At 36.1% G+C, this 23,237-nt stretch overlaps 2 protein-coding genes and 2 non-coding genes across 4 annotated transcripts in view; 3 read left to right on the forward strand and 1 right to left on the reverse strand.

Moving 5' to 3' along the window:
• The window catches only part of LOC133522938 (monocarboxylate transporter 10-like), a 231,998-nt gene that overhangs the window by 87,681 nt on the left and 121,080 nt on the right, over positions 1 to 23,237 (forward strand). The gene's annotated exons all lie outside the window — the stretch shown is intronic.
• Positions 2,449 to 3,722, reverse strand: LOC133523095 (uncharacterized). The gene is made up of 2 exons (XM_061858603.1): positions 3,555 to 3,722; positions 2,449 to 3,442 (listed from the first exon to the last, which is right to left on the reverse strand). Exon 2 carries the CDS (start codon positions 3,412 to 3,414, stop codon positions 2,449 to 2,451), a length of 966 nt encoding a protein of 321 aa, XP_061714587.1. The 5' UTR covers positions 3,415 to 3,442; positions 3,555 to 3,722.
• Positions 8,606 to 8,677, forward strand: Trnag-ucc (transfer RNA glycine (anticodon UCC)). Its single transcript has one exon. It is a non-coding gene; the product is annotated as a tRNA-Gly (tRNA).
• Trnag-ucc (transfer RNA glycine (anticodon UCC)) lies at positions 9,185 to 9,256 on the forward strand. The gene has a single exon. It is a non-coding gene; the product is annotated as a tRNA-Gly (tRNA).

Below are 23,237 nucleotides of genomic sequence, written 5' to 3' on the forward strand. Positions count from 1 at the left end.
TAGAAGTGTATTGGGGTTAAATTTATAAAATATGAAATAGCACCCAATTCGCCGAAGTAGCATCGCGAATTGTACATTGTGAATTGTTAAATAAAAAAATAAACAAAAACAAAAAAAAAAACAACCTTAGGGTTAATCTATTAAGGTAATTTAGGTATATGTCTGTGACAGTAATGGTCTGTGGGGCAATCTACAAAATAATGAGTTCAACGAACTTGCTTTCTTAACGGTTATCTTCTCGTACCCTTTCTTATAAGAAAATGTGACCCAGCAACATATTACTTCCAGGATATCCGGTCCATCCTTTCCTTCTTACGTTTGGGACATTCGTATGCTCTTCATCTGAATGGGTAGGTTCCTTTGGTCTTTCTTAATTTAGAAGACGGACTGTTATTAGGCCCAAGCTCCTTTGTGTAAAAACATCCAATTGTACGAAAACAAGTAAGTTTTCGCGTTTTTACCGAAATTACTGTGACTTAATTTTTAATGATATATGTAGAAAGCGATTCAAAATATGATCGACGCATACTTTAAGGCTTCCTTTTAAATACGTAGCCATCAATCATCTTAAACACATGTAAAATTAACTACTAAGTGGTTCGCCAAAACGCAACACGTTGTGTGGCCAGCAATTTACTGATCTTCTAAAATTGATATATTTGCCTCAGGCAATCGATTATGGTAATTATTTCAAGGCCTTAAAGCCTATTGCCGATACTCCAAAAGTTTACTTGGTACAGTCACGTGAGTCACGGTCAAAGCTTGTATAAAGATACAGGTTGTCCTAACCCATCAACCCCCATGTAAGGCACATTGCGTTGCAAGGTCATACATATAACACCCAACAATTAAAAAAAAAAGCTATTTCATACATATACACTTCGGCCGATTAAAGCCCCTTTTCCCTTTCTATAGAATTTTTTTTTGCAATTTCATGGGCAATCGCATAATAAAAAGATTGCTTATGTGACATATGTACTTGCATATTTAAATGGCAGAGTATGACTTAAGGTTGAAAAATAACCCATATATTTTCTCGTTTCTCTATTAAATAATAGTCAGTACTGTCGGTAGTGACCCTGCCCAAATCCTGGTAAGGATATTTATTTCTCTGATGAGCACGGATATTTGTTTTTGAGTCATGGCAGGTTCTATGTATTTAAGTATATAAAAATATTTCTATGGGTATAATATATGACCAATGCTCATAAGCAATATGACTATGATTGTACAGATGTTATCACACTCATAACTGTAGCAAGAAATTTTAAAAGCAGTGCCTTCGAATTCCGAGTGATCGCTCTCATTTGTAACAAGCGGCTATTATCAGATTAAACATGACTTCTTAACACCGCGGCTGAATGATTACGATCTACGCTCTGATTCGGATGAAGTCGTGGGTAACAAATTTAAAAAAAAGCCTGTGACCTACGGACAGACTTATGAACATAACGTAACTATAAGGGTTCCGTTTTTGCCATTTTGGTTACGGACGAAAAAATGAGCAAGTTCAATGTCGTTGTCGATTAACTTATCTAAAACTGGATTCGGTTCATTAGTTCCGTTTCTTATAGGATAATATACGAGTAATGCATCTGCAAGACACAAACATGTAAAAAGTTTTAAAAATCTAACGAAGTGACGATTTACTCCTGACTTTTGGATTCATATAAAAAAAACTAGCGACCGGCCCTGGCTTTGCACGGGTAGAACCTTAACAAATTATACACCTAAGCCTTCCTCAGGAATCTCTATTGATAGGTGAAAACCGCATGAAAATCCGTTCAGTACTTTTAGATTTGTCGCGAACACAGACAGACAAACGCGGCGGGGTACTCTGTTTTATAAGATGTAGTGATATTCATATTACGGCACGTCCACAAAATGAAATCTAAAATTAACAACACATTCATACAAATCAGTTCATTCGTTTTGGTTCTACGAAGGAACACACGACAAAGATATAAATAAACACTGCTAAAATCTCTTCAATCTTTCTTATATCCAACCAATAGATCAAAAATTGAATGAGTTTTTTTATCGTTATCCTTTTCATAGTCGGGTAATAATTTTCGTTGAAACAAACAGTTTATAAAAGAAACAGTTTATTTGTTAGCCATAATAAACATTAAATTGTAACCGAAACCATAATTAATCACTCAAACATAACACAAGAACTCTGGATATCGTCTTTCGCGATTTACGCACTCTCACATAAACGGTCGCCGAATATAAATGGTAGATAGTCGTTTGTTTTTGTAACCTCGTTGTTCTGGTCCGGGCCTTTTATTTACAAGTACTGATTGCGGCATTAGCCTTGCATTAAGAGGAAAGGGGACGGCCGCTTATCTATACAAACGTAGTCCCCTTTTTCCTCCTTGGATATTGACATTATGGAAAATATTTTTACATTATTTGATGTATTTTATCAATAGCTAAAAAATAAAATCATTTTGTCATTTTAAATATATGACCTTGTTGGCCACATTCCGAGCAAAACTTTGTCTTCAGTGTACAATCATTTTTAATGTGGTTATCTTTCCCGCAGCAGAAACACTTACTTTTCATGTTATTAGTATTATTCTTCTTTGGGGGTGCATACCTCTGTCTTGGTGTTCTGGAATTTGGTTTGACATATGAAATATTACTTGTTTCTTCTTCGCCATTAGCTTGCTTATATGCAGACTCCACTGTTTTTGCTAGGTTTATAAGATCTTCTAATTTTGCCTGTGCACTTTGTTTCATCAGTTCAAATTTAATTAGTTTAGAGAACACTCCATCAACAAGTTTTTCTTTAATCTGGTCTTCTTCGTCTTTGAAATGGCATTTGCGAGATAATTTTCGGAGATTTAACACATACTCTTCTATTGTCTCAGTAGGTAGTTGGTTGCGTCGTCTAAACTCGGCTCTGTCTAACAATGGTGTCTTAGTTAGTGTATATTTATCTCGTAGTTTGTCGCATAACTCCTTGTAAGTTAATGTTATTGGTTTTTTTGTCTTACACAGAATTTGTAATGTTTCAAATACATTTGGGGTTAGTTTAGTAATAAGCAATGCCACTTGTTTATCTTCTGGTACATCATTTAAGAGTATTAAAGATTCTAACTGTTGCTCGAAGACCTCCCAGTTGTCTCCGTTAAATGGTTTTATTTCGTAGTTTGTCATGATATTGTATTTTAAAATTTTTGGTTGGCTTTGCCCTTTATTTTGGTAGTAATCACTTAACAACTTCCGTAACGCGTCGACAGTTTGATTTTGCGGGCACTGTAAACCTTCTTCATTTACTATTTTTATTAAAATGTCTTTTCCACACCGGTAAATATAACTTCTTTTTCCTTGTTTTACCAACGATATTAAGACATCCGCGTCTTCTATCAATTTATTTTCTTTATCACCCGCCTTGACATCTGTCATTACGTTTCATTTCACGTTTGGCCGGTCCCTGAATGTGAGTAATAACGACTTATTAAGGTACCTTGTATTTTGTAGATAACCTCACCGTGAGTTTGCAGCCGCCATTACCATCACATATATTTAAGTAAATAATTTCTTACTTCTGATCGCTTTTGTTCTTGTGGTTAATTTATTTGCTTCGCCGTGCTGTCCGAATGTCCTCGTCGCCAATATTATATTTTGGATTAAAACTACTTAATTTTGTAGATTTATTTTATTGGAACTCAACAATACACAGACATGACACACCGCAGAGAGCCATTCCATTTCACGCATACTACACCTACGTTTGACTTTTTTAGATTTTTTGATTATTGTAAACATTAGGAGCGAGAAACAGTTTAACAAAACATAGCTGTCGTCGATATACAACAAATTGTATCAAAATATTTTCAATAATGTTAATATCCAGAGAGGAAAGTGAGGACTATGTTTGTATGAAAAGACGGTTTCGCGTTAGTCCTCCACTTTCGTCTTAAAAAGCCCCGTAAAGTCAGCAAAGTACCTAAAAAGGGGACAAAAGAAATGGCGCGCTGCACTTAAGTTGTGGTTTTTACTTTTTATCAGAATTAATCAAATATACTACTGTTTCAAATTTTGCTCTTCAGGTCCTTCAGCAATATCGCTAGCTATTTTATACTAAAATTGGTGTGCATAGTATGCAGGGTATCAGAGCCCGGAATTCTCGTAGCATTTTTGAGCTGTCATAGGGCCTTCTCGTTTATTGACTTCCTATTATACATAATGTTTATCGATATATACAGAATACAATATCTAAAATATGATTACGAGTAGAAGTAAACAACATGCAATTTTATCGCGAATGAGCGATCTCTTCGAGATAACCTTTGGATACCAACTTAGGAAATTATAATTTAGGAAATTTAATTAATTTGTGTGTGTGCTTTTTCAGTACATTGTCAGCCACTCAAAAGTTATATAAGAGATCGCTCTTTAGCGATAAGACCGCCTGTTGTTTACCTCTACTATTCATCTTCTTTCATATTTTGTGTTGTGCTTTAAAATCTATCGATAAAATATGTCGGAACTATCGGAAGTCGAGAAGTCCATATAACAGCTCAAAAGTGCTACGAGAATTCCGGGCTCTGCAGGGTATACATGAAAATTTAACATATTTTCGTGTTTTTTTTCTATCAAGTCAACTTGAAACTTTTAGATTGCCCTTGGAAATATAGTCTAATTTCCGTGTGGATTCCTTCATAGCATTTGTCCTCGATTTAAACGAGGCAAAATTCAAAACATAAATTCCAATTTAGCGTGATATATCCCCCTCTTAAAGAATCCGATTCTTTGAAACAATTAGGAGGAACGTCAGGTACGCGCTCACCCTATGCATATAAAATATGTAAGTACTTGCCATCGAAATGAAATATCTCATATCACAGTTGTCATGAAAATGTGCACGTTGTTTACGTGAAAATCCGGAAATTAGTGTTACCCTTCACAGTACCGTCGACATGTACATAATACCAACTTATGAGCTTTAGTGTAAGAACAGTCGACAAAAATGCTGAGCACTTTAGTACCGTAAACTGGGATTAATTTGTTACTTTGATGGTCATAGATTTTTGATAAGAATTTTATAATTTAGTTAGAAACCTTAAAAGAAATACTCGATGAAAGCGTTCAGAAAAAAGCGGCCAAGTGCGAGTCGGACTCGCGCATGAAGGGTTCCGTACCATTTATGACGTATTAAAAAAAAATCTACTTACTAGATCTCGTTCAACATTTTACCACTTTGGACACACATTTTACCACTTTGGAAGTGTCTCTCGCGCAAACTATTTAGTTTAGAAAAAATGATATTAGAAACCTCAATATCATTTTTGAAGACCTATCCGTAGATACCCCACACGCATTGGTTTGATGAAAAAAAAAATATTTTTATTTTATGACTTATTAAAAAAACTACTTACTAGATCTCGTTCAAACCAATTTTTGGTGGAAGTTTGTATGGTAATGTATATCACATATTTTTTTTAGATTTTTCATTCTGTTATTTTAGAAGTTACAGGGGGGGGACACACATTTTTTCACTTTGGAAGTGTCTCTCGCGCAAACTGTTCAGTTTAGAAAAAAATGATATTAGGAATCTAAATATCATTTTTGAAGACCTATCCATAGATACCCCACACGTATAGGTTTGATGAAAAAAATTTTTTTTTTTTAATTTTATGACGTATTAAAAAAAAAACTACTTACTCGATCTCGTTCAAACCAATTTTCGGTGGAAGTTTGCATAGCAATGTATATCATATATTTTTATTAGATTTTTCATTCTGTTATTTTAGAAGTTACGGGGGGGGGGCACACATTTTACCACTTTGGAAGTGTCTCTCGCGCAAACTATTCAGTTTTGAAAAAAATTATATTAGAAACCTCAATATCATTTTGAAAGACCTATCCATAGATACCCCACACGTATGGGTTTGATGAAAAAAGTTTTTTTGAGTTTCAGTTCTAAGTATGGGGAAGCCCCAAAAATTTTTTTTTTCTATTTTTGTGTAAAAATCCTAATGCGGTTCATAGAATACATCTACTTACCAAGTTTGAACAGTATAGCCCTTATAGTTTCGGAAAAAAGTGGCGGTGACATAATCGGACAGACAGACGGACATGACGAATCTATAAGGGTTCCGTTTTTTGCCATTTGGCTACGGAACCCTAAAAAAGGATCCTCATAGTTTAAAAATCGATGGTCAAAGTAACCCCACTTTACCGTACTCTGTCATAGTCCTTCACGGCTTCGACGAATATGAGCTACCATTTACAAAATGTCAGCGTTCTAAGTTAATCATTTTCACGGGCTATACTTACGTGATGAGATTTCATAAAATATTGAGATATGTAGTGAAGCTCGTTCCATCGTAATGACGTCGTCAAGATTAGGATAAGACCACCGACTACCGGAGACTAATGTCGGATTCTCTCTCGGCTACATTAATCAAATGACTAGGCTAGGATTACTTAGGACTATTGTATAATATAGACACACATGTGAGTCTCTTTGAAAAGTCCGCAGCAAGTTCGGCCGAATTTCACCTTCCCATACAAATACGTTTTGGATTGTTAACAATGACATGACGTATGTCTATGCCTGTAATTGGTTTACGAGTATATAGCTCCAGCTTATAAGACAAACGAAATAGAGCAAACACAATACAAGCTTTGTATAAAATAATTAAATTCGCTGTAATTTTTTAACTATGGTATCTGAAGATACCTACTAATTACAGGCATTTACATTATCCTATTGTAAGTACAAATTTTCAGAGCAATCTAGCTATAGCTAATCGTTTTAGAGCGTAACTATGTTTGTATGGAGAACCGAGCTTGCTGCCGACTCTTAATAAGTAATTCGAAAATATTGGGTTATACATATGCCAAACGCTAGGTATTTCTGTTATATACATACCTATATGTATATGTAGGTAGTGGTAAGTTTATGTATAGGTACATAGGGAAGCAGTGGAGTGGTACCCGAACGACAAAGCGTACGAAAGCGGCTTCTAAGTCAGAGCACAGAATAAGTACTAGTATTACCGTACAGAAAAGCAACTTTCTAAAAACCCGAAGCTGTCCCTTCCTAATGTACGGCACTATCCCTTTCGCCTATTTAGGGTTGTCATAATTCAAGTCATTATCTGTGGTTGTGTATGCAAAGGTACGTCAAAAATAGTGCCAACCCTATTAATTACTCGGAGCAATGCTGAGCTGAGTTGGGAGGGCGTCTCGACTGTCCCATAACTAAATACTGGGTTGAGGTTGTCATTGGCAGGACAAAGTAATATCCAAGCATGTTGTTAGTTATAGTTCAATAGATATAGTTTAGTTTTATTTTCATACTGCCGTAGTTATTAAGTTTTCCGTGTTACTAACTATAATATGGATCACGTAAACAGGTCTGAAATAAAGCATTTTTTTTAATTATTTATTGAGCCAAACGGAACCGAGAATGCTCGAAAGGATCAGTGATACAGTTATTTATTGGTAAAAACATATACATTTACATGTCATTAATTTATTTAATTACTAGCCCTCTGTCTATCAGCTCCCTGGTTAGAGGTTCGAACCCTGGATCATATACTAGTTAATCAATTTATGCAATAAATTATCATCTGATATTTCCTATTTGTTTTTCGGTCAAGGACAACACCGGGAGGAAGCCTGTATATCATCCGAGATCCGAGAAGCAATTCATACATGTAGCTATGTGCAGTCCCTAATTTACGTGGGGGTACAATGGGTACATATATTAATCTTAGTGAGTTCGGAGAAAAATGTCTTTCTATTTTGTACATGTTACAATGAAGTATTAAGTGTTGCAGCTGTTTTGAGTTGTATTAACACGGAACACCATCTTTGTAAGCGAATTCAGTTTTCCAAAATATACTTTATTCTCAAGCAAATAAGAGCGTTTCGAGATGCTTAAATAACGTGTTATAACTAAACTAACAGTAACACAGACAGCTGTCGCTGATTAAGATCTATTCACTAATATATATTTGAAGTTTATCTTGTAATGTAATTTGGAAACATTTCATAACAAACCGTATGACAGTTACAAATACCCGTAAAATCTCGGAATACTTAGGCGAATTGGGTATTAATTACTTGAATTTTATTAATTTATTACTTAATTCAAGGAATATAATGTAAAATTGATTCTTTGAATGCCACCAAACTCATATGAAAGTTTTATTTCGCCCTGGCCCCACCCCCACTGCTGTGTACAAGCTAGGAACCTCTTATTTTGCTAGAGGGTATTTTTGCAATCTATGATATCTGATAAATATGTATGTATGTTTATTATTATAGGGGTTTTATGGGCATTTGAGTGCCACGTCGACCACGCAGTAATACAGTCCTTTAAAGTTCATTACTAATGCTCGTTACGCTCGCCCTTTGGGCCGTAATGTTCTGTACCTCATAGGGTTGCAATAAGTATGTTTCTACACTAAAGTACGTGATGTGATAGCCAGAACTTAATTTTAAATTGTGACGATAGGTACCTATTTAAATGTGGTAGGAACTAAATTTTCCCCATCAGATGCGAACGGTGTCACCGTTTGCACCTAGGTAAATAAAGAAACCTCAAAATGCCGGTGTACTTTTGGTTTGTCGAAAACATGCGTTGGTGGTGTAATGGTCAGCATAGTTGCCTTCCAAGCAGTTGATCCGAGTTCGATTCTCGGCCAACGCATGTTTTTGCTTTAGGTTGGTGATTGGTGAAAAGCTTACTGTAGAAGTGATCCTATGAAGCCTTTGCAGGCATATCTACACAGACAAAAGATTAATATTTTGTCTGTGTAGATATACCTAATAAGTATCTTGAGCGAATTTTCAGTCATCTTTTAGAATTTTTTTCAAGCACGATTTTTTTTTGCTTTAAATATTTAGCACAACTGAGATTTGAATGAACCCACAATTTTTGACCACCAAACTCATATGAAAGGTTATTTAAGGTATATTAATTTTAAATCTTATTTCATTTTTTTTTAGGAATTTGACATTTATCGTGAGACTTCCATACTTTATCTTTCCACATTGCAAAGCCTGTGCAGAAATTAGATTGGACCGAATCTAAATCAAAATAGGCTATAGTATATGAAAAAGTTTCCACATACATACATTTTCGAGTTATACAGGAAAACACTTGTGCAAATAATGTAGATTGCAACTAAATAGCATTTTAACGAATAACTGACATGCGTTGGTGGTGTAATGGTCAGCATAGTTGCCTTCCAAGCAGTTGATCCGAGTTCGATTCTCGGCCAACGCATACTTTTTTAAATTACTATTTTATTGGGTTATTACCAACAGAAGGTAACTGATATTTCCCGCAAAATTATTAAACCTTAGCGCTCTTACAAATCTCTTTTAATACAACAAACTTTTTTGGACTTCTACTGGGGCATACTGGGGTATAGCACAAGACTCACTCCTTAATCAACTAGGTTAGAACTAGTTGATTAAGAATGTAGAAGGAAGTTGCGGATGAGTGACGCCGCGAGCCCGTGACTCCGTCCCAAAGGCAGAGAGATGAACACCCTAGGTTTTTAGTGAGTTAGGAATCTCATATATCCCCCGCGTTTCCTCCTGGCGCTAAGGAATTTTTCGATGATTTTTTCTGGATACCAAAAAAAACGGAAGAAGTAGGTAGAAGGAATAGAAGGTACCTACGTTTACGGTACGTTATCTACTTGTCGGTGAATTGAGACCAACAAGAGTATTGTTGTCGCGCTTATCGAATGTGACATGACATGATAAAGCATACTTTAGTTGCGTTCACAAGGAATGAGCTTTATATCATATTATATCTTAAACGATAAGCGCGAACATAACACGGCTTTAGATTGACCTGGTAGGAATTTTCTATATCTTCCCAAGCATTTTATATTGTAACAAAATACATTGTATTAGTAACTTTAAATTTTTACTGCATTGATGCACTCTCTATTAAGACTCAACGCCGTAAACTTTTAAACCTGAACGCTTCAACTGCAAAGAAGTTTGTATGGTATAAAATAACGAAGCGAAGAAGGCAATCGACGGTGAGAAACCGAGATTGCATCCAACTCTGATTTTAAACAAACTAATAATAGGGAAAGTTGGGGAATAAAGATTTTGTGTTTCCGACCCACATTATGCTGAGTTTACACAAGGTTGGTATACTAATGCTTTACGAAGCATGCTATTGAAACAGTAAGTGCAAATGAATACTCGTAAAAGGTATTCCACACCATTTTATAATAACAAGCATACAAACCTCACATCTATTTATATTATAATTAAAATATGTTATTTCATAATGTAATTTCTTTTTAAATGTAAATTGCCCGTTTTGGTGTCAGCGAAGATATCAACATTTCTTTGATTGCACTCTTTTCTTGTGTCACTGTAACTATTGTAAGTATTTTATTCCATGTCATTTTTTACCAGCCCTTCAATATTATCCATTGCAACTGACGCTAGAACTACTAATACCATACCAATTTACCAACTTCGCGGTCAAGTACCGAAGCATTAGTTCTAATGGCAACTAACTAGACTTGTGTAAACCGAGCTGGCGATGCTACTGTGCTGGTTCAATTATGTCCTGGTATTGAGAGAGCCTGAGAAAAAGAATGTACTGTAATTGTATTTGAGGCAAAAGCTTTAAGAAATTCAATAATAACAAGACAACAGAAAAATCCTTTATTGCGGATGGTTTTTGGTATTATTTACTTTCTTTTCTTTCATATTAAGTATTATATAACTGGAATTTGAAATAACAATAGTCTTGCGAGTAGTTTCTTATTATTAATTTTCCATCTTAGGTTTGCATCAGAACAATAATAACAAGTCTCTATGTATGGAAACTATATAAATAGTTTTTCATCACACATGAGATGGAATGAGCTATATTATGCCCACGGGCGTAATATATATATATTTTAATTTTACTATGTCAAGTAAGCCAAGCCAAGTAAGATATAAATGTGTTTTATTTTTAAAATACTGACGTTTATAATTATAATTTAATATTTTTGTTTATGTTTAAAAATATTAAAATAATTTAATAGCCGTTACAATATTTTTTACACAATTTTCAATCGTGGCTGAATGCCGCTGCCGGATGAATCCGTGCCTTCGATGCCTAACCTGTCAAAAATTACAATAATAGCGGAGAATGTTTGAAATGTCACCGTATTTAAGAATTATTCCGCTTAAAATTTAGTTTTGTCCTCACAAGTGCGATGATAACATTGTGTGTACCACGGGCGGTACAGGAATTACAAACGCGTGGTGAAATTTAGAAAATTCTTATTTTTTCTCATCATTATCATCATGCTATTGCTAAAACTAGTGCCTACGCCAAAATCTTGGGATTAGTTGTCAAGCTGACCCCAGGCTCCTATGAGCCGTGACAAAATGCCGGGACAACGCGAGGAAGAAGAAGATTATCATCATGCTATTATCTTGATGATATTATCTAGTAAAATTAATATCTTAGTAAAATGCCAAATATTTAATCATAATTTATTTTTTATTTTAACTATTTTTGAACTGAAGCATAAAGCTGTTAATTCATGAGCATATTTCTGATAAGAATAAAACTAGTTTTAGTTATTTGCGTGCAGTTTTAGTAAACATTCAGAAATTATGGACACTTAACAATCTGCTTGATAAAATCCTCGTGTAAGTATGCTTCTGTCTATCTTTCATGTATGGTTGGTATCAAGGACACGATTTTACAGGTATAACAAAAACTTAAACGGGTTTTCAAGTAACAGAGTTTTATTTTAAGGTTCCGTAGTCAAAATGGCAAGAAACGGCTTTGTACTCGGTAACTAGTTGTAATAAAATAATGCGCGTGCATCATTGACATATATCTAAGCAATAAGAATGGAACCAGTACAGCGGTGTCATGCACACGAATTCGAGCTAATCGTGCAGTCTAACGCACAAGGCGATTGGTTGATGAGTTCACATCACGCGCGCGATTGGTCGCTACTAGTTGCGTTAGATTGCACGATTGGTTCGAATTCGTGAGTGACAGTAGCGACACCACTGCACTAGCACCATTCTTAGTGCCCGTAGGGCCCGTCCTTAGATATATGTCAATGGCGTTCATTCATAGTGCCGTTTTATATGTTTGTTACTGAATGCAACCATCAAATATCACGGCGATAACATCTAAATGGGCACTGGCTACTGGGCACCCTCAACAATAACACGATTTGTATCTCCACGATTACTTAACTAACGCCTGTCCGTCTCAAGCAATCATGTTTTAATTACTTTTTGTACCAGTCACATTGCTCACGACTGGTATAAAATTATTTTAATCTTAATAATTGTGCCAAAAAATAAACGTTTTAGTAGTGCCAAAAATCATACCCACAGTAAAATGGAGAACATCTTTTTATTTACAAGTTGGGTAAAAAAATTAAAACCCTGTAACTAAGCGTCCGCTTGCATTTATTCTGAGTCCCACTGTGAAGCGGCCTCCTTTTTTGTACGTAAACAATTCTTTTTGCTTTTTCAAGTGAGTGATAGGTACACGTTTTGTACGCTTACCAAGCAAATGATTTTTCACCACATCAACTGGTAAAGGCCCGCTTGATTGTTCAAAAACGAATGAGAAAATTGCATTTTATCCACAACTCAAAATTAGCATCTGATTACTCTATCAGATGCTAATTTTGAGTTGTTTCCTTATTTTAGCTAGTAGAATTGACTTTTAAATGATAATTTGGAATGAAAAATATTTTATAACGTTATTTTGATTTGATTTAGTTTGATTTTATTGGTATTTCATAGTAAGTATTTTCCTCGCGTTGGTGTGGTGAAAAATGTTGTGTTTCACTCGGAGGCAGTTTGTTTAACCCTCGTGCCTTGAAACCATCGCAATGCTCAAGATTCCACTTCTCGAACCACTCGCTACGCTCTTGGTTTAATTTTGGAATCTTTCGCGTGCTCGGGTATAAATATTAGCACGAGCGGCATTTATACGCATAATGCCAAAAACGTAAAACGCCATTTTGTAGTTTCGCGTAATTTAAAAAAAAATACGCATAACGCCAAATACGCTTAATGTCATAAACGCAGAATGCCAAAAAACGCATAATACCAAAAACGCAAAACACCATTTTGTCGTTTTACATGTTGAAGAAAAAAAATCCCCTATAGGTAATGCCAAAAACGCAGAAAGACCAAAATGCTTACATATACTTAATTATCTGTTAACAGGAACTATTTACTGACAATTTTATTTGACCAACGACAGGTAATTAACTAATTATATTATTTTTGCACTGCCACATTACATTTGCTTTGTCATACTAGACGTAGTAACATGTAGAGTATTTAAGAGCAAGTTCGGCCTGGCCAGCCACATTCACCACCTTTCACTACCTTTCGCTGCCTTAACTTGCCTTTATTTATGATTGTATAATATATAATGTATGTATGTATATATGTATTTATTTTATTAGTATGTAGGTATGTATTATATTGTTTGCGTCTTCATTTTGTTGAATTATATGTATATCGGCACTACCCGTTCAATGTTGTAAGTTCATTGTTTCCTGCTACCCAAAGGTTGTCTGGAAGAGATCGCTTCTTAGCGATAAGACCGCCTGTTGTTACCTAACTTTTACGTGTTTTTTCATTTCCTGTCTATTTTTAAATGTATGGTGCACAATAAAGAATATTTACTTACTTACTTACTTACTTACTTAGGGCTCATGCTAGACAACGTCCATAATGTGTTTATTTGGGGTCGCCGTCATCGAAAACGATGAGGAGGACTATATATATATATATATATATATATATATTAGTAAAATGTATCAAATTAATAGCTTGTTTGAATAAATCCCTTCGTGGTCAACCGAGCCCACAGACCACTCAGCCCGCAGGTCCAGATGCCCACTTATTCACGATGTAGACGGGTGTGGATCTCGTTGAAATCTTCCTAAACAGGACCCAGTCGTAATGCCAACTGCGATAATGAAATGACAGCTCAATTGATTTTTACTTTTTACACCGTTTTATTTTGGTTTTATATTTTTGGCTGGTTTTGTCGTTATTATAATAGGAGCTTTTAAAAAAATTATGAAACCTGTTTTTCGCTCCTAATTTTTGTAATTATCAAAAAATCGAGCTAATCTATCATTAAAATACATCCTATTCTATAAAAATATTTTCCATACTCAATAATAATTTTTGGCATTATGCGTATTTGTTTTTTTTAAATGTTTGGCATTATCAAGGTCAAGGAGGCTAAGGCATTTTCGTCCCATTAGTAATTACCAAGCTACTACTAGGTATAGGAAAAACAGTTTCATATGCAGGGCAGGCATGAGTTTAAATAAAGTTTCTATAAATTGTGATATCGACATATATAATGATAGCATAGCAGTAATAAAAAATAAATTAATTAGACACTTCATGGGTGACAATAATTCTGGCGCAGGACAAGGCTCGGTGCATTGTTGAATATGTACTCACAGGATTTAACTACTTTTTCTTTTTTTAATTTATTTTTTGTAAAAATAATCATATATATATATAGATCTGTTCTTATGCTGTAGGAACTTGTATGTGTAAATTAAGATAGGCAAAAACTTTTTATAATTTATTGTATTTTTATAAGTGAGAACCTGTAATTGGCTCTGTAATTCTATTGGAAGTTCTAGATATATATAGCGCTGTTGGTTTTCCATATACTAAAATAAAAATAAAAAAAAAAAAATTAATAAAAAAAATTATGCGTATGTGATTTTTATACAGCTTTGGCATTCCACGTGTTTGGCATTAACAGAATTTGGCAATACACGTTTTTGGCGTTTAGTGTATGAATGGCTGAGATACACATCATACTCGTGAACGGGTGCTGTTTGTGGAGACCGGTCTGTTTAAGCTTACACGGGGTACATGTTATGTTAAAGTATGTAACTTTACTTTTGAGTGGCATTAACGTGAGACACTTCATCAGATGCCCACTTATTCACGATGTAGACGGGTGTGGATCTCGTTGAAATCTTCGTAAACAGGACCCAGTCGTAATGCCAACTGCGATAATGAAATGACAGCTCAATTGATTTTTACTTTTTACACCGTTTTATTTTGGTTTTATATTTTTGGCTGGTTTTGTCGTTATTATAATAGGAGCTTTTAAAAAAATTATGAAACCTGTTTTTCGCTCCTAATTTTTGTAATTATCAAAAAATCGAGCTAATCTATCATTAAAATACATCCTATTCTATAAAAATATTTTCCATACTCAATAATAATTTTTGGCATTATGCGTATTTGTTTTTTTTAAATGTTTGGCATTATCAAGGTCAAGGAGGCTAAGGCATTTTCGTCCCATTAGTAATTACCAAGCTACTACTAGGTATAGGAAAAACAGTTTCATATGCAGGGCAGGCATGAGTTTAAATAAAGTTTCTATAAATTGTGATATCGACATATATAATGATAGCATAGCAGTAATAAAAAATAAATGAATTAGACACTTCATGGGTGACAATAATTCTGGCGCAGGACAAGGCTCGGTGCATTGTTGAATATGTACTCACAGGATTTAACTACTTTTTCTTTTTTTAATTTATTTTTTGTAAAAATAATCATATATATATCGAGGGCTTCAGGCCAAAGGGGCGTATACGCAAAAATGCCATTTTTCGTTTTTTACGGCATCGTATTCGTCTTGTAACAATACGTAAGCACAATTTTTTTCATAATTTTATCATAACAATTAGTTAAGTAAATAATTAAAAAATCATTTGGCGTATAACTGACAGTCATCATTTTATGTCGTTCCAAAAAGCCGTACTGAAGGCGTATAAGTGATATTTTCATTCAGTCCCCGATATTCATCGGAGTATAAAGGCGTACGTACATACTTCTCTCATGTGACAGTGCGAACCACCAAATAGTGTCACGCTATATAGGCGTACATACATACGACCATAAACTTTTACCAACTATCCTCAAAGTGCGTCGCGGCAAAGAGGCGTATGAACATACGACCGTACAAAAATTACGTTGGCCTTCAAATAATGCCGGGCCAAAGGGGCGCGGAGACAGCGTCCTTGATTGCCGCATATTGCTATCCCTTTCTGTCAAGCGGGTAAGCGCACTAGGGCCTCCTGTCTCTCAGTCAGTGTCTAGTGCGTTACAGTATGGTGTGCATCTCGTGCGAATAATAACAATAAAGTGGAGCGCTCTGATGCTGATGGCTCTGCCCTGGGCATTCAAGAATGACGTGGGCGGCTGTCTCCTCTGCCTCCAAGTACTCTCTGCAGAGGGGGCTATCTGTAACACGTAGTGTTAGTAGGTGTTTGTTTAGTGGGGCGTGGCCGGTTATGGCCCCAGTCAAAAGCCGGACCTGTGGCCTCTTCAGCTGTCTCAGCCTCCTCGACAAACCGGGGTCGATTGTCGGGAAGGCTTCCTCCGCCTGCCTGCACGTGCCTAGGTTAGACCAGTACGGTTGGTGTTTTACCTTGGTGTTGTGTCGCAGCATGTTCCGGAGCCAGGCATAAGGCAGAGGTATAATTGGCTCCGGTCCTGCCACCCTCAGTTCCGAACATCCTCTCGCCAATATGTCGGCCGCATCGTTCCCTCGCGAGTTGCTGTGTCCCTTGATCCACTGCAGAGTTAAGCTGGTGGTGGTGCTTACCTCTGACAGAGCTTTGTGGCATTTGTAGATTAGCCCTGAGGTCAAAGTATAACTTTGCAGAGCTTGTAGTACTGACCAACTATCAGAGAGTATGCGGATGGAGTAGTCCAATACTTTCCTTGAGGCGATTGCGTGTGCTGCCATTATGATGTCAATTCTGCCTGGAAGACTGTGTTGTGGGCACCTAGTCAAGTCCTAGTGGTGTTGAGATATGTATGTTTAGGTCCTCTGAGAATACTCCAGCGCCAGTGCCTGACCTTGTCTTTGATCCATCCGTGAAGATTCTCAGCTCTCATGGGTTGAGTCCTTCACGAGGTTCTTCGTGTAACTGTATCTTAATTTCTTGTCGAAGACGAATTGTCTGGGTATCCTGTCAGTCACCGCTTCTACTAGCGGTTCCTTACCTATCGCCTCGTAGAGGATCTCGGTGTGTGGTACCCTAGGTAGTCTCCAGAGATTAGATTTTTTGAGACGTACCGCCGTAGCTAGCGCTTCCTGTTGTATAGAGAGGTGCAGCGGCGGCAGGCTCAGTAAGGCTTCCAGGGCCGCGGTTGGTATTGTCCTCATGCAGCCCGTGGTCGCCATACAGGCCAACCTCTGGATTCGTTGTAGTTCAGCTTCAACTACGGATAGTGTGGTGCGGGGCCACCAAACTATCGCACTGTAGCTTATTATTGGTCGCATGGCTGCCTGGTAAAGCCATAGAGTTATCTTTGGGGTTAGCCCCCAGGTTCTACCCACTTTCCTACGACATTGCCAGATTACGACTGTGGCTTTGTCAATTTTGCCGTTTAGGTGATTGCTCTAATTTAATTTGCTGTCAAGTATTACCCCTAAATACTTTACTTCCACAGATAGTTGGAGTTCAGTGTCGAACAGGCGGAAGTGTTTGTTGGTGAACATAACCAGCTCAGTTTTGTTGGGATTGTCTGAGAGTTCGTTGTTAAAACACCAGCGTTCCACGATGGCTAGTGCAGAGCGGGTAACATCGCATACCGTACCTGCATGATTGCCGCTCGTCAGTATCACTATGTCTTCAGCATAGCCGATTGTGTAATAGTGAGTATTGTTTAGTGTGGTGATCAGGTCATTCACCACAAGGTTCCATAGTAGTGGCGATAGGACTCCTCCTTGGGGGCATCCTTTTGCCATTAATGCCTGCTGTGTTTCGCCCGTCCCGAGTTTGATGGTTCGTTGGCTCAACATGTTGTTTATCCATTCTGTCATAACTGCATTCGCGCCATGTCTTACCAGTGCTGCTGTAATGCTACTGAACCTGGTCCTGTCGAAAGCCCTTTCTATATCTATGAAGGTTCCTAAGCACATGGATCTGTTTTTGACCGCCACCTCAATTTTACTTACTACTGCGTGAAGTGCCGATTCTGTAGATTTGCCAGGGCTGTAGGCATATTGGTTTGGATGCAAGGGCACATGAATTTGCACCCTCTCTCTAAGGTACCTGTCACACAACCTCTCTAATGTTTTCAACATGAAAGAGGTCAGGCTGATGGGCCTGAAGGATTTGGGGTCCGAGTAGTCGTTTTTACCTGGTTTCGGTATGAAGATAACCTTGACCTCCCTCCATTGCTTCGGCACGTACCGGTGAGCCAGACAGGCGCGCAGAACGATGGTCAGCTTCAGAGTGAGATGCTTCCCGCCCCATTTAAGAAGCGCAGGGAAGATCCCATCCATTCCTGGAGATTTGAAGGAGTCAAAGCTGTTTAAGGTCCACTGCGTGCGCTGCGGGCTGATTACCTCATATGTCTGTAGCCACTCGTCCTCCGTCGGGGTGTTAGTAATTCTTAAGTGTAACATTCCTCTGTTATAATTTGATGGAGACGTAAATTAGTTAAGTTGTTAGCTAAACTACTTTTAGGTTTATTAGTACAGAAGATTTAATATTGTTTCTTTTTATGAAATGACGATAAATGATGTCGTATTTATTTGTTTAGAAGTTTTAAAAAATATTTTATTGTTTAAGATAGTTATAATTTTGTTACCAGTGGTACCATTAAAGAAGGAGTAATGTTTATTGTCTGAATACAAGTTTTGATACGTTTTAACTTTAACCTTTTGTTTAGTTAATGCACTCTAAATTTAATCGTTTGATTGTTTCTTGACTGCTTTTTTAGTAAAGCTGTCATTGTGTTGTCTTAGCAATTTCCATGCATCCTTTACTACCAATTTCAATTTTATTCTTTTCTATTAAATCGTTTTGTACTACTCGACTTTTGAGCGACTACCATTTACCTACTATCACAAATAGTAAAAATGATCTTATTGGAATTCAGTTAAGTCAGTTTTCTTAAGTAAGCCCACACGTCTTAACTCTAGCTCCCAGCGAAGTGCTAAACGACTGCTATTATAGGCAAAAATCAGAATAAGCGGCGTGATTGTCTTTTGAAACACTTCTTCTTATCGTGTGGGTTGTAAGATTGATGTACCTTAAAAACCCTGGTGTTAGAGTTATTGAGTCGCCAAAGGCCTCTGACATGGCTCTCATGACGAGCACCACCGGATAGATAGCAGCCGGGACCAACGACTTTACACCGTGCCTTCCGAAGCACAGAATCATCTTACTTTTCGGACAATCAGGTGATTCAGCATGCAATGTCCTAGCCAAACCGGGAATAGTCTCACAAAGTCACAAAGCGACTTTTGCTTGACAGTGTCCCCACCGGGATTCGAACCCGGAACGTCCGAATCGAGAGACAACCGCTCTAACCATTAGACCACGGAGGCTATTGAAACACTGATATGCTCAAAGTGGCAATTCAAAATAGTTACTTACCCAATCGGTAACCAGCTCGAGTCGACATTGCTTAATCTCGTGGACAGTTGTGACACTATCAAAACCATCAGGAATCATTTTAATGGTAAAATCTAGATGAATTTATGAATATTTAGTCAAAATATAATTTGGCGCCCTATTATACGGCCACAAATAAAGGATACTTACACGATAGATTCGTCAGCCCAGACGGGCGTATAAAAATCAGAAAAAATAGAAGAAACTACACAATGATGACTAAATTACTGTAAAATTTAAGTATTTCGCATTATTAACAGTATTTCCACCTTTCATGATTAAATTATCGAATAGAAAAAAAAAAGAATTATACGACCATAAATCTCAAGTATTTTTCAAAAAATTTCAACCTATATGTCGGAAATTACTGTCGTGATAAAGAGGCGTAACTACATAATTACTGCTTTTTAGAATACGTAGAACGAAACTAGGCATGACACATGAAACAGACAGTAATTTAAATACTCTATGCAAAATTGTAGAACAATCGATACATTGTAACAAAAGTTATTCAGTTTTTTGTGTCTCCTGAAAAGTAGGGTTCTTGCTTATACGCCCCTTTAGCATGAAGCCCTCGATATATAGATCTGTTCTTATGCTGTAGGAACTTGTATGTGTAAATTAAGATAGGCAAAAACTTTTTATAATTTATTGTATTTTTATAAGTGAGAACCTGTAATTGGCTCTGTAATTCTATTGGAAGTTCTAGATATATATAGCGCTGTTGGTTTTCCATATACTAAAATAAAAATAAAAAAAAATAAAAAATAAAAAAAATTATGCGTATGTGATTTTTATACAGCTTTGGCATTCCACGTGTTTGGCATTAACAGAATTTGGCAATACACGTTTTTGGCGTTTAGTGTATGAATGGCTGAGATACACATCATACTCGTGAACGGGTGCTGTTTGTGGAGACCGGTCTGTTTAAGCTTACACGGGGTACATGTTATGTTAAAGTATGTAACTTTACTTTTGAGTGGCATTAACGTGAGACACTTCATTCGGTTCTTATTTATTTATTTATTTAATCTTTATTGCACAAAAGAAAAACGTATAGTACAAAAGGCGGACTTAATGCCATGAGGCATTCTCTACCAGTCAACCTTTAGGCAAAGCAGAGAGATTGTGGGCGGTGCTACTTTAACAACAACAACCAAATATAATACAATAACATACCATACATACATAATACATACATACATAAATATACATACTTATATTTCTTATAATATATACATAAATAACGACAAAACATATAGAGCTTACCCATACATTATTATTTTTATCATTATTTTTTTTTATTATTATGTTCTTGTCTGTTTTAATTATTTTATTTTTTGTCTTTTAATTATTTATATAAGAATTCAAGCCTTGGCGACCCTCTACATCTCTAAGGATAATTTAATATCTTTTTTTTTACAATTTATCTCTGACACTTAGAGACTTATACATCTCTAAAAATTTTTGTATTTTATGGTTTTTTTTTATCATATTTTTTTTGTGTAATTTGACATTTAGAGACAGTATACATCTCTAATAAAGTATTTATTATTTCATCGATTCCATATTTATAATTGTTTTTATTTTTATTTTTATTGTTTGTAAAAATGGACATGTAAAAGTGCCCCTGTGGCCTATTTGCTGAATAAATGTTTGATATTTGATATTTGATAATGGCGTTTTGCGTTTTTGGCATTATGCGTCTAAAGGGGTTTAACAACAATTTTGCCCCCTTGTAAAACAAATAGCTATTTCTGCCCTCCGGGCGGAAAAATAGTATGCGCATAAAGGGAGGCAACGTAGGGCTCGGGTAACAATTTTACACGCGGCATGCAATTTCCTACTTTTCCTCCCTCGGGACACAAATAACTAATTTATCACCGACCGAAGACAAACACGTGGTTTTAACGTCAATAGTATTAACGTGTAGGTTAGAAACATGCAATTTTTACCCAACTGACAAGCAAAGGGAATAATTACTGACAAAAAATTCTAAGGTATATGAATATGTTGTATTTTATTCTTCTACTTTAGCGCTTCCTACTACCTAATCGCATTATATGTTTTGTTTTCTTTGTCCGTATTATAGGTATGCATAGCTATAATCCCCACAATAATCTTGAATGTATTTTTGCAAACTTTTCTTTAATCTAATAGTGACGATACCGAACTGTTTACCAAACGAAAAACTTTCAAACTTTAATAAGTTGGTTCTAATCAAGTGATTTCATTGTTGATATTGTGATTGCAGACCTTTGTTCTGCACATTGTTTTTTCTTGAAAACTAATTCTTGTCAGAAGGGAAAATGGGTTTTGCCATTCCTCTGTGCGCAATTTTCGTCTATTGACTTTGATTGCAGGTTTTGGGGAGGGTTATTAGGAACGAGACGTGGCGATAAAAGTTAAGTATGCGTAGGCACCAAACTGTATTCCGAGCTTAATTCTTTATTTCAAAGGTGATGAAAATCTTAGAACTCTTGCGGCAGAGATACAAAAGGAAAAGTTAATTTTTATTGGCTAGAACATTAAATGTAGGTGTAGGTACTATATGTTTACAAAAATATGGCTACTCTGAAAAGCAAGGATCACAAATCACACAGGCACCGTAGTTAGTTAGTTAGTGCTTCTGGGCATTTTCCGCAAATCGACAACCATTGTGCCTATTTTTCGTGAAACGAGGTAGCGCTACTCTAACCACCCCAGCTCCTCCACGAAGCCTAGCAAAGTTTTCAGGTTGCTAATTGCCTCTCTTAGTGTGCACGGAGTCCCTAGGTATTTGTTCCTGTATACTTCTACCTGTTTGCAGTCTAGGAGAATATGTTTTGTTGTTTCTTCTTCTTCCATGCACGCTCTGCACATGGGGCTGTCTGTTTTACCCACATAGGCACCGTATTACGATTACGTAGAGGGTGAGGTAATAAATACTACGCCGCGAGACCTTACATCCTACAACACCAACCTACCTACCTATCTACTATAATATAAATATGTATCTAATAGGCTGCGCTCTGTTTGACAGCTCGTGATGATATGATGCGTTAGCCATCATTGGTTTGACTTGACCAGATATTTTTAAAAAGGAATTCAAAATATTTTGAAATATTGCTTATGCATTGTCATAATTCTCCAGAGCACCGAAAATGTATACTTACCACATACATATATGGACGGGGACAATTTATCTTGTTGTGAAAAACTCGTAATATTGATGACATCCACGCAATGAGGTATTTCGTTTATTGATTTAGGTACTTAAATTTATACTGTACAGTCAAGTTCATAAATATATGAGCAAATCCAAGGCTTCAAAAAAAATGAGCATAGAGAAGTACATATGTATCAGAACAGATTAACCCATCAAAAATATAAACACATATCACCTGTCATATTAATCTGAGCAAGTCACACAACTAATATATTTCAAAATTATTTTACCAAGTGAAAGTATGTACACAAATACATACACTAAAGATTTTTCAAATATTTATAAGCATGTAGTGGCACAAAAATACCTGTACTAACGTTTTACAATTTAACATAAACATTGCTTCTAAATATGCATAATTTATTAATATTAACTAAAAATAACAATTCAATAACAGTGATATCTACGAACCTGGGCACGCACGGCCGTCCGCTCAGTGCTCTGTGCAGCAGCATCGCTATTGACGATTTTTCAATCAATTCATACCTACTTAAAAAGTACTTATTTACATTAATAAATATACGTCAAGATTAGGCGAGAAAATCTTCTAGTACTTATAGTACTATTATTTA

The sequence above is a fragment of the Cydia pomonella genome, chromosome 11 (genome assembly GCF_033807575.1).
Source record: "Cydia pomonella isolate Wapato2018A chromosome 11, ilCydPomo1, whole genome shotgun sequence".
In the NCBI taxonomy this organism is placed as follows: domain Eukaryota; kingdom Metazoa; phylum Arthropoda; class Insecta; order Lepidoptera; family Tortricidae; genus Cydia; species Cydia pomonella.